At 56.6% G+C, this 12500-nt stretch overlaps 1 protein-coding gene across 1 annotated transcript in view; it reads left to right on the top strand.

Moving 5' to 3' along the window:
- LOC139240477 (rab GDP dissociation inhibitor alpha) overlaps positions 1-11349 on the top strand; it is a 24657-nt gene extending 13308 nt beyond the window's left edge. The window contains exons 4-9 of the mRNA XM_070869012.1: positions 1972-2106; positions 3212-3410; positions 5236-5367; positions 8290-8389; positions 10434-10605; positions 11201-11349. Of these exons, the coding sequence (XP_070725113.1) occupies positions 1972-2106; positions 3212-3410; positions 5236-5367; positions 8290-8389; positions 10434-10605; positions 11201-11349 (887 nt within the window). The remainder of the gene's footprint in view (positions 1-1971; positions 2107-3211; positions 3411-5235; positions 5368-8289; positions 8390-10433; positions 10606-11200) is intronic.
- Positions 11350-12500: the final 1151 nt, after the last annotated feature.

Genomic DNA, 12500 nt, shown 5'->3' with positions numbered 1-12500 from the left:
GAAATAGTTATGCATTTGGAAAGCAGTGACAGGATCGGTCCAAGTCAGCATGGATTTATGAAAGGGAAATCATGCTTGACAAATCTTCGAGAATTTTTTGAGGATGTATCTAGTAGAGTGGACAAGGGAGAACCAGTGGATGTGGTGTATTTGGACTTTCAAAAGGCTTTTGACAAGGTCCCGCACAAGAGATTGGTGTGCAAAATCAAAGCACATGGTATTGGTGGTAATGTACTGATGTGGATAGAGAACTGGTTGGCAGACAGGAAGCAGAGAGTCGGGATAAACGGGTCCTTTTCAGAATGGCAGGCAGTGACTAGTGGAGTGCCGCAAGGTTCAGTGCTGGGACCCCAGCTATTTACAATATACATTAATGATTTAGACAAAGAAATTGAGTGTAATATCTCCAAGTTTTCAGATGACACTAAGCTGGGTGGCGGTGTGAGCTGTGAGGGGGATGCTAAGAGGCTGCAGGGTGACTTGGACAGGTTAGGTGAGTGGGCAAATGCATGGCAGATGCAGTATAATGTGGATAAATGTGAGGTTATCCACTTTGGTGGCAAAAACAGGAAGGCAGAATATTATCTGAATGGCGGCAGATTAGGAAAATGGGAGGTGCAACGAGACCTGGGTGTCATGGTACATCAGTCATTGAAAGTTGGCATGCAGGTACAGCAGGCGGTGAAGAAGGCAAATGGCATGTTGGCCTTCATAGCGAGAGGATTTGAGTATAGGAGCAGGGAGGTCTTACTGCAGTTGTACAGGGCCTTGGTGAGGCCACACCTGGAATATTGTGTTCAGTTTTGGTCTCCTAATCTAAGGAAGGACATTCTTGCTATTGAGGGAGTGCAGCGAAGGTTCACCAGACTGATTCCCGGGATGGCAGGACTGACATATGAGGAGAGACTGGATCGACTGGGCTTATATTCACTGGAATTTAGAAGGATGAGAGGGGATCTCATAGAAACATATAAAATTCTGACGGGACTGGACAGGTTAGATGCAGGAAGAATGTTCCCGATGTTGGGGAAGTCCAGAACCAGGGGTCACAGTCTAAGGATAAGGGGGAAGCCATTTAGGACCGAGATGAGGAGAAACTTCTTCACTCAGAGAATTGTGAACCTGTGGAATTCTCTACCACAGAGAGTTGTTGAGGCCAGTTCGTTAGATATATTCAAAAGGGAGTTAGATGTGGCCCTTACGGCTAAAGGGATCAAGGGGTATGGAGAGAAAGCAGGAATGGGGTACTGAGGGAATGATCAGCCATGATCATATTGAATGGTGGTGCAGGCTCGAAGGGCTGAATGGCCTACTCCTGCACCTATTTTCTATGTTTCTATGCAACCCCCTCCAGCCCCTACACCCCTCCCTATCTCTGTAACCCCCTCCAGCCCCTACACCCCTCCCTATCTCTGTAACCCCCTCCAGCCCCTACACCCCTCCCTATCTCTGTAACCTCCTCCACCCCTCCCTATCTCTAACCTCCTCCACCCCTCCCTATCTCTGCAAGCCCCTCCAGCCCCTACACCCCTCCCTATCTCTGTAAGCCCCTCCAAACCCCTACACCCCTCCCTATCTCTGTAACCCCTCCAGCCCCACAACCCCCCCCGAGATCTCTGCGCTCCTCTAATTCTGCCCTCCTGACCATCCCTGATTAGAATCGCTCCACCATCGGTGGCCGTGCCTTCTGTTGCCTGGGCCCCAAGCTCTGGAACTCCCTTCCCTAAACCTCTCCGCCTCTCTCTCCTCCTTTAAGACCCTGCCTGACCGAGCCCTGTCCCTAATATCTCCTTATTTGGGTTGGACATATTTATTGGTTTTGTATTGGAACACTGCTGTGAAGCCGCTTGGGATGTTCCAGGCACTATATAAATACAAATTGTTGTTAAGTTGAAGCACTTTGGTCTGTTGTGAGATGTTGGGAGGTGCTTACAGTAATGCACGTCTGTCTCTCTTTTCCCTGGGTCACAGGTCAGCTGGTGAAGATGTTACTGTACACAGAGGTCACGAGGTACTTGGACTTCAAGGTGGTGGAGGGAAGCTTTGTGTACAAGGGCGGGAAGATTTACAAAGTGCCCTCCACCGAGACAGAGGCCCTCGCCTCCAGTGAGTGTCGGGTCGGGTTGTTTGATGTCCGTTTCGCTCGTGTCGATTCCGCGTGCCTTCATCGGTCGGTTCAACGCTGTTCTCCTGTTCGAGTCCCTCCCGATCTCTGTTCCCTCCTCCCCCCCGAACTGCCCGAGATTCCGGCGCACCTCCAATTCTGGCCTCGAACGAATCCCCGATTCCCATCGCTCCGCCATCGGGTGATCCGTGCCTTCAGCTGCCTGGGCCCCAAGATCTGGAATTCCCTCCCTAAAACCTCTCCGCCTCCAAGTCAGCAGGTTGTGGGTTCGAGTCCCACTCCAGAGCCTCCCAACACAAAATCCAGGCTGACTCTCCCAGTGCGGTGCTGAGGGAGCGCCGCACTGCGCTGTCGGAGGGGCAGTACTGAGGGAGTGCCGCACTGTCGGAGGGGCGGTATTGAGGGAGTGCTGCACTGCGCTGTCGGAGGGGCAGTACTGAGGGAGCGCCGCAGTGCGCTGTCGGAGGGGCAGTACTGAGGGAGTGCCGCACTGTCGGAGGGGCGGTACTGAGGGAGCCCCGCACTGTCGGAGGGGCGGTACTGAGGGAGCGCCGCACTGTCGGAGGGGCGGTACTGAGGGAGCGCCGCACTGTCGGAGGGGCGGTACTGAGGGAGTGCCGCAGTGTCGGAGGGGCGGTACTGAGGGAGCCCCGCACTGTCGGAGGGGCAGTACTGAGGGAGCGCCGCACTGTCGGAGGGGCAGTACTGAGGGAGCCCCGCACTGTCGGAGGGGCGGTACTGAGGGAGCCCCGCACTGTCGGAGGGGCGGTACTGAGGGAGCCCCGCACTGTCGGAGGGGCGGTACTGAGGGAGCCCCGCACTGTCGGAGGGGCAGTACTGAGGGAGCGTCGCACTGTCGGAGGGGCGGTACTGAGGGAGTGCCGCACTGTCGGAGGGGCAGTACTGAGGGAGTGCCGCACTGTCGGAGGGGCAGTACTGAGGGAGCGCCGCACTGTCGGAGGGGCAGTAGTGAGGGAGCGCCGCACTGTCGGAGGGGCGGTACTGAGGGAGCCCTGCACTGTCTGAGGGGCGGTACTGAGGGGGCGCCTCTTTCTCCGTACCCTGACACTGTTTGTGCCTCCCCAGATTTGATGGGGATGTTTGAGAAACGGCGCTTCCGCAAGTTCTTGGTGTTTGTCGCCGGCTTTGACGAGAACGACCCCAAGACTTTCCAGGGCGTGGACCCTGTGGCCACGACCATGAGGGACGTGTACAAGAAATTCGACCTGGGGCAAGACGTGATTGATTTCATCGGGCACGCGCTGGCTCTCTACAGAACAGATGAGTATGTGTGTCTCTAATCTCCTCCAGCCCCTACACCCCTCCCTATCTCTGTAACCCCCTCCAGCCCCTACACCCCTCCCTATCTCTGTAACCCCCTCCAGCCCCTACACCCCTCCCTATCTCTGTAACCCCCTCCAGCCCCTACACCCCTCCCTATCTCTGTAACCCCCTCCAGCCCCTACACCCCTCCCTATCTCTGTAACCTCCTCCAGCCCCTACACCCCTCCCTATCTCTGTAACCCCCTCCAGCCCCTACACCCCTCCCTATCTCTGTAACCCCCTCCAGCCCCTCCACCCCTCCCTATCTCTGTAACCCCCTACACCCCTTCCTATCTCTGTAACCCCCTCCAGCCCCTACACCCCTCCCTATCTCTGTAACCTCCTCCAGCCCCTACACCCCTCCCTATCTCTGTAACCTCCTCCAGCCCCTACACTCCTCCCTATCTCTGTAACCCCCTCCAGCCCCTACACCCCTCCCTATCTCTGTAACCTCCTCCAGCCCCTACACTCCTCCCTATCTCTGTAACCCCCTCCAGCCCCTACACCCCTCCCTATCTCTGTAACCCCCTCCAGCCCCTACACCCCTCCCTATCTCTGTAACCTCCTCCAGCCCCTACACCCCTCCCTATCTCTGTAACCCCCTCCAGCCCCTACACCCCTCCCTATCTCTGTAACCTCCTCCAGCCCCTACACACCTCCCTATCTCTGTAACCTCCTCCAGCCCCTACACTATAATGATGAAGGGACCGAGTGTAACGTAGACAAGTTTGCTGATGATACAAAGATGGGAGGAAAAGCAATGTGTGAGGAGGACACAAAATCTGCCAAAGGACAGAGACAGGCTCAGTGAGTGGGCAAAAGTTTGGCAGATGAAGTATAATGTTGGAAAGTATGAGGTCATGCACTTTGGCAGGAAAAAAAATCAAAGAACAAGTTATTATTTAAATGGAGAAAGATTACAAAGTGCCGCAGTACAGCGGGACCTGGGGGTTACTTGTGCATGAAACACAAAAGGTTAGTATGTAGGTACAGCAAGTGATCAGGAAGGCCAATGGTATCTTGGCCTTTATTGCAAAGGGGATGGAGTAAAAAAGCAGGGAAGTCTTGCCCCAGTTATACAGGGTATTGGTGAGGCCACACCTGGAGTACTGCGTGCAGTCCTGGTCTCCGTATTTACGAAAGGATATACTTGCTTTGGAGGCAGTTCAGAGAAGGTTCACTCGGTTGATTCCGGGGATGAGGGGGTTGCCTTATGAGGAAAGGTTGAGCAGGTTGGGCCCTGTACCCATTGGAGTTTAGAAGAATGAGAGGTGATCTTATTGCAACGTATCAGATTCTGAGGGGGCTGGACAGGGTGGATGCAGAGAGGATGTTTCCCCCTCGTGGGGGAATCTAGAACTAGGGGGCACATAGTCTCAGAATAAGGGGCCGCCCATTTAGGACGGAGATGAGGAGGAATTTCTTCTGGTGAATCTGTGGAATTCTCTGCCCCAGAGAGCTGTGGGGGGCTGGGTCACTGAATATATTTAAGGTGGAGATGGACAGATTTTTGAGCGATAAGGGAGTGAAGGGCCGGGCGGGGAAGTGGAGCTGAGCCCAAGATCGGATCAGCCGCCATCTTATTGGATGGCGGAGCGGGCTCGAGGGGCCGAATGGCCGACTCCTGCTCCTGGGACTTGTGTTTCTTTATAACCACCATGCTGTAGCTGCCTGTTGACGTTGTGTGATTTGTCTGCAAGGCCAGCTGGAGGCCTGTGAGTGCAGAGCAGGCTTGTGTGCGCGTGATCATCGGGTCGGTCTGAAGGTGTGTTTTGTGTCCTCGCCAGGTACCTGGACCAGCCCTGCCTGGAGACAGTGAACCGCATCAAGCTGTACAGCGAGTCTCTGGCCCGGTACGGCAAGAGTCCGTACCTGTACCCCCTCTACGGACTCGGGGAACTTCCGCAAGGCTTCGCCAGGTAATGGGGGCGAGGGGAAATTCTCCCTTCTCAGTCAGCAAACGGGAAAACCCCCCCCCAGGCACTGCATTTTGGAGCCTCTGCGTTTTGAGGGGTTCCGAGCCGGTGGGCTATCGGGGGAAGACGGAAGTCAGTGTTTTCGGTCCCCGCCACAAACTGCATTCCCTAGCCACCAACCCCATCCCTCTTCCCCCCCCCCCCAACTCCTGTCTCAAGGCTGAACAAGACTGTTTGCAACCTCGGGGTCGTATTTGACCACGAAATGAGCATATCCCGCAGTATAACTAAACCCGCCTGTTTCCACCCTCCGTAACATCGCCCGTCTCCGCCCCCTGCCTCAGCTCATCCGCTGCTGAAGCCCTCATCCGTGCCCCCGTTACCCCCAGACTTGACCATTCCAACGCACTGCGCTCCTGGCCGGTCTCCCACATTCTACCCGACGTAAACTAGAGGTGATCCAAAACTCGGCTGTCCCCGTGTCCTAACTCGCACCCAGTCTCACTCACCCATCACCTCCTGTGCTCACTGACCCCGTGTCCTAACTCGCACCGAGTCCCACTCACCCATCACCCCCTGTGCTCACTGACCCTGTGTCCTAACTCACACCCAGTCCCACTCACCCCTCACCCCCTGTGCTCACTGACCCCGTGTCCTAACTCACACCCAGTCCCACTCACCCATCACCCCCTGTGCTCACTGACCCCATGTCCTAACTCTCACCCAGTCCCACTCACCCATCACCCCCTGTGCTCACTGCCCCGTGTCCTAACTCACACCCAGTCCCACTCACCCCTCACCCCCTGTGCTCACTGCCCTGTGTCCTAACTCACACCCAGTCCCACTCACCCCTCACCCCCTGTGCTCACTGACCCCGTGTCCTAACTCGCACCCAGTCCCACTCACCCATCACCCCCTGTGCTCGCTGACGTATATTGGCTCCCGGTTAAGCAATGCCTCGATTTCAAAATTCTCCATCCTCGTGTTCAAATCCCTCCATGGCCTTGCCCCTCCCTATCTCTGTAACCCCCTCCAGCCCCTCCCTATCTCTGTAACCCCCTCCAGCCCCTCCCTATCTCTAACCCCCTCCAGCCCCTACACCCCTCCCTATCTCTGTAACCTCCTCCAGCCCCACAACCCCCCGAGATCTCTGCGCTCCTCTAATTCTGCCCCCCTGACCATCCCTGATTATAATCGCTCCACCATCGGTGGCCGTGCCTTCTGTTGCCTGGGCCCCAAGCTCTGGAACTCCCTCCCTAAACCTCTCCGCCTCTCTCTCCTCCTTCAAGACGCTCCTTAAAACCTCCCTCTGTGACCCAGCTTTTGGTCGCCTGTCCTGAATATCTCCGCCTGTGGCTCGGGGTCTGATTGACCTCCCGTGGAGCTCCTGGGGACGATTTATTGCGTTAAAGGCGCTATATAAATGCAAGTTGTTGAATCTAATATTTTCATTGTGTGTGTTGTTTATATGCCACTAAGGAGTATCCAGCATTCCTGTGCTCTCCAAATGTCCAAACACACACACTCAAGGCATCTTTGTTCCTGGTATTTGCTGGCAATTCCGTCAGCCATGGCTCCGTGGGTAGCATGATCGCCCCTCGGTCAGAAGGTCGTGGGTTCAAGTCCCACTCCAGGGACTCGAGCGCATAATCCAGGCTAATGCTCCAGGGCGGTACTGAGGGAATGCCGCACTGTCGGAGGGGCAGTACTGAGGGAGCGCCGCACTGTCGGAGGGGCAGTACTGAGGGAGCGCCGCACTGTCGGAGGGGCAGTACTGAGGGAGCCCCGCACTGTCGGAGGGGCGGTACTGAGGGAGCTCCGCACTGTCGGAGGGGCAGTACTGAGGGAGCCCCGCACTGTCGGAGGGGCGGTACTGAGGGAGCTCCGCACTGTCGGAGGGGCAGTACTGAGGGAGCGCCGCACTGTCGGAGGGGCAGTACTGAGGGAGTGCCGCACTGTCGGAGGGGCAGTACTGAGGGAGCGCTGCACTGCACTGTCGGAGGGGCGGTACTGAGGGAGCGCCGCACTGTCGGAGGGGCTGTACTGAGGGAGCGCCGCACTGTCGGAGGGGCAGTACTGAGGGAGCGCTGCACTGTCGGAGGGGCAGTACTGAGGGAGCGCTGCACTGCACTGTCGGAGGGGTGGTACTGAGGGAGCGCTGCACTGTCGGAGGAGCAGTACTGAGGGAGCGCTGCACTGCACTGTCGGAGGGGCAGTACTGAGGGAGCGCCGCACTGTCGGAGGGGCAGTACTGAGGGAGCGCTGCACTGTCGGAGGAGCAGTACTGAGGGAGCGCCGCACTGTCGGAGGGGCAGTACTGAGGGAGCGCCGCACTGTCGAAGGGGCAGTACTGAGGGAGCGCCGCACTGTCGGAGGGGCAGCACTGAGGGAGCGTCGGAGGAGCAGTACTGAGGGAGTGCTGCACTGTCGGAGGGGCGGTACTGAGGGAGCGCCGCACTGTCGGAGGGGCAGTACTGAGGGAGCGCCGCACTGTCGGAGGGGCGGTACTGAGGGAGTGCCGCACTGTCGAAGGGGCAGTACTGAGGGAGCACCGCACTGTCGGAGGGGCAGTACTGAGGGAGCGCCGCACTGTCGGAGGGGCGGTGCTGAGGGAGCGCCGCACTGTCGGAGGGGCAGTGCTGAGGGAGCGCCGCACTGTCGGAGGGGCGGTACTGAGGGAGTGCAGTACTGTCGGAGGGGCGGTACTGAGGGAGCGCCGCACTGTCGGAGGGGCGGTACTGAGGGAGCGCCGCACTGTCAGTGCATGTGGATCAGAGAAGGTTTTTAAGCGCTGCGCTCTCATCTTTGGGTGTAAAACTGAATTTAGGACTTTGAGGCTGGACCCAACGCCTCGAATTTCGATCCCTCTCTCTCTCTCTCTCTCTCTCTCTCTCTCTCTCTCACACTCTCTCACTCTCTCGACAGGCTAAGTGCCATCTACGGAGGGACCTACATGCTGAACAAGCCAGTGGAAGAGCTGGTCTTGGAGAACGGGCGAGTGGTCGGCGTCAAGTCCGAGGGAGAGGTAACCTCATCGCCAAACGGGTCTTCAGACTCTTCCCCTCCCCCCCCCCCCCCCCCCCCCAGGTATCGCTGACGTCATTCGGCCCCCTCCACCACAGAAACTGCCTGTTGGGTTTGCAGTACCTCCGCTAATTCTTCAAACCCTCACCCCGCGTGCAGGCGGGAGAGGCCGCCAGTGGGCTATTCGACTGTGGGAGCTATCGCCAACGGCCGGCTATTCGACTGTGGGAGCCGTCGGCTGGCTATTCGACCGTGGGGGCCGTCGTCGCCGGTCGGCTATTCGACCGTGGGAGCCGTCGCCGGCGGTCGGCTATTCGACTGTGGGAGCCGTTGCCGCCGAGCCAGATCCCTGCCTTGTGACCACGGTGCTGGAGCAGGAGGTGGCCGTTCGGCCCCTCGAGCCGTTCGATAGGACCACTGGCGGGTCTTTGACTTCTCCACTTTTCCTGCCCCATCCGTCGAATTTTTTTTTCCACCCCCGCCCCCCCGCCAAAGAGTCCAATAATCTCTCGACCTCAGCCCACGTTAAACCGAGGCCCTGTCTTCCCCTCCCCCCCCCCCCCCCCCCTCGGGTGAAAGATCACACGGCAATATTTGGAAAGGGAGCTGTGCAGTTATCCCCGGGGGCCCAGTATTTAACTCTCAACCAACATCACAAAACAGATTACCTGAGTTATCCTCACATTGGGAGGACAGACGCACCAACGTTAGCGTCCTCGACCAGGCCCAACATCCCCAGCATCGAAGCACTGACCACACTCGACCAGCTCCGCTGGGCAGGGCCACATTGTCCGCATGTCCCCCAGACACGAGACTCCCCAAAGCCAAGCGCTCCACTCGGAACTCCTTCACGGGCAAACGAGCCAAAGGTGGGCAGAGGAAACGTTACAGGGACCACCCTCAAAGCCCTCCCTGATAAAGTGCAACATCCCCACCGACACCTGGGAGTCCCTGGGCCCAAAGACCAGTCCGCCCTAAATGGGGGAAGTGTATCCGGGAGGGGCGCTGAGCACCTCAAGTCTCGTCGCCGAGAGCGTGCAGAAACTAAGCGCAGGCAGCGGAAGGAGCGTGCGGCAAACCAGACAGATTAGGAAAAGGGGAGGTGCAACGAGACCTGGGTGTCATGGTACATCAGTCATTGAAAGTTGGCCATGCAGGTACAGCAGGCGGTGAAGAAGACAAATGGCATGTTGGCCTTCATAGCGAGAGGATTTGAGTATAGGAGCAGGGAGGTCTTACTGCAGTTGTACAGGGCCTTGGTGAGGCCTCACCTGGAATATTGTGTTCAGTTTTGGTCTCCTAATCTGAGGAAGGACATTCTTGCTATTGAGGGAGTGCAGCGAAGGTTCACCAGACTGATTCCCGGGATGGCAGGACTGACATATGAGGAGAGACTGGATCGACTGGGCTTATATTCACTGGAGTTTAGAAGGATGAGAGGGGATCTCATAGAAACATATAAAATTCTGACGGGACTGGACAGGTTAGATGCAGGAAGAATGTTCCCGATGTTGGGGAAGTCCAGAACCAGGGGTCACAGTCTAAGGATACGGGGGAAGCCATTTAGGACCGAGATGAGGAGAAACTTCTTCACTCAGAGAATTGTGAACCTGTGGAATTCTCTACCACAGAGAGTTGTTGAGGCCAGTTCGTTAGATATATTCAAAAGGGAGTTAGATGTGACCCTTACGGCTAAAGGGATCAAGGGGTATGGAGAGAAAGCAGGAATGGGGTACTGAGGGAATGACCAGCCATGATCTTATTGAATGGCGGTGCAGGCTCGAGGGGCCGAATGGTCCTATTATCGATGGAAGCAAGTCTTTCTCGATTCCGAAGGATTGCCAATCATGATGCTGTTTGTGGGAGCTTGCTGTGCAGTAATTGGCGAACGCGTTTCCCACGCATCTTACAACATCGATCCCGCTCCCCAAAAACAAAACTGCTTCATTGGCTGTCAAGCTCTCTGGGACGTCGGGGGGGGGGGTGGGGTGGTGGTGGTGAAAAGGGCGCTATCTGAATGCAGTCTGTCTTTCTCCTGCCCGCAGGTGGCTCGCTGCAAACAGTTGATCTGTGACCCCAGCTACGTGCCGGAGTGTGTGCAGAAGGCGGGTCAAGTGATCAGGGTCATTTGCATCCTCAGCCACCCCATTAAGAGCACCAACGATGCCAACTCCTGCCAGATTATCATCCCCCAGAACCAGGTCAACCGCACATCAGGTGGGCTGCTCAGCCAGAGGGGGGGGGTTGGCGTGAGGGGCCTTCGGGCAGAGGCTGGGGCAGTTCTCCTGAATTACAGCGGCCCCCTCCTGTTCCTGATGTAACAGGCTCGAGGGGCTGAACGGCCTCCTCCTGTCCCTAATGTAACAGACTCGAGGGGCTGAACGGCCTCCTCCTGTCCCTAATGTAACAGGCTCGAGGGGCTGAACGGCCTCCTCCTGTTCCTAATGTAACAGGCTCGAGGGGCTGAACGGCCTCCTCCTGTCCCTAATGTAACAGGCTCGAGGGGCTGAACGGCCTCCTCCTGTTCCTAATGTAACAGGCTCGAGGGGCTGAACGGCCTCCTCCTGTCCCTAATGTAACAGGCTCGAGGGGCTGAACGGCCTCCTCCTGTCCCTAATGTAACAGGCTCAAGGGGCTGAACGGCCTCCTCCTGTCCCTAATGTAACAGGCTCGAGGGGCTGAATGGGCCTCCTCCTGTCCCTAATGTAACAGACCCGAGGGGCGGTACTGAGGGAGCGCCGCACTGCGCTGTCTGAGCGCTTTGGGAGGTGGTGAGGGGGCGCTATATTAATGCCAGTGTTTGTGCTTTCAGACATCTATGTCTGCCTGATCTCGTACGCCCACAACGTGGCCGCCCAGGGGAAGTACATCGCCATCGTCAGCACCACCGTGGAGACCAGTGAGCCCGAGAAGGAGGTTGAGCCTGCGCTGGAACTCCTCGAGCCCATCGACCAAAAGTAAAGCTACTTTCTCGAACCCGCCTGCCCCCTCCCTCTCCCTCCTCGCGTTCCGGCAGCAGGGGTTTGAAGACCGGGCGTTGGGAGAGCGATCCCGATCGCCAGATGCAGATTGACAACAGACAGCGGCGAACGTTCGCGGGGGAGATTGACCAGGACGGTCCCGGGGGGATGAGGGCCTTCAGTGACGGGGGGGGAGACTGGGGAAGCAGGGGTTGTTCTCCTCGGAGCAGAGAGGGTTAAGGGGGAGATTTAATCGAGGTGTGCTCAATCGCGAAGGTCGATCGGGAGAACCGGTTCTCGTGGGCAGGAGGCCAGAGGGACACAGATTGACGATAATCTATTTCCAATCGATATTAACGCCTTGGAAGAAGGGACTGAGTGTAATGTAGACAAGTTTGCTGACGATACAAAGATGGGAGGAAAAGCAATGTGTGAGGAGGACACAAACAATCTGCAAAAGGACACAGACAGGCTCAGTGAGTGGGCAAAAGTTTGTCAGATGGAGTATAATGTGGGAAAGTGTGAGGTCATGCACTTTGGCAGAAAAAAAATCAAAGCTCAAGTTATTATTTAAATGGAGAAAGATTGCAAAGTGCCGCAGTACAGCGGGACCTGGGGGTTACTTGTGCATGAAACACAAAAGGTTAGTATGCAGGTACAGCAAGTGATCAGGAAGGGCCAATGGTATCTTGGCCTTTATTGCAAAGGGGGATGGAGTATAAAAGCAGGGAAGTCTTGCTCCAGTTATACAGGGTATTGGTGAGGCCACACCTGGAGTACTGCGTGCAGTTCTGCTCTCCGTATTTACGAAAGGATATACTTGCTTTGGAGGCAGTTCAGAGAAGGTTCACTCGGTTGATTCCGGGGGATGAGGGGGTTGACTTATGAGGAAAGGTTGAGGAGGTTGGGCCCTGTACCCATTGGAGTTTAGAAGAATGAGAGGTGATCTTATCGAAAGGTATCAGATTATGAGGGGGGCTCGACAAGGTGGATGCAGAGAGGATGTTTCCACTGATGGGGGAGACTAGAACTAGGGGGCATGGTCTTAGAATAAGGGGCCGCCCATTTAAAACTGAGATGAGGAGGAATTTCTTCTCTCAGAGGGTTGTAAATCTGTGGAATTCGCTGCCTCAGAGAGCTGTGGAAGCCGGG

This window comes from Pristiophorus japonicus, chromosome 32 (assembly GCF_044704955.1).
Source record: "Pristiophorus japonicus isolate sPriJap1 chromosome 32, sPriJap1.hap1, whole genome shotgun sequence".
Taxonomy (NCBI): Eukaryota; Metazoa; Chordata; class Chondrichthyes; family Pristiophoridae; genus Pristiophorus; species Pristiophorus japonicus.
Note: the sequence above shows the minus strand (reverse complement) of the source record. Positions and strands in the feature narration are given on the sequence as shown.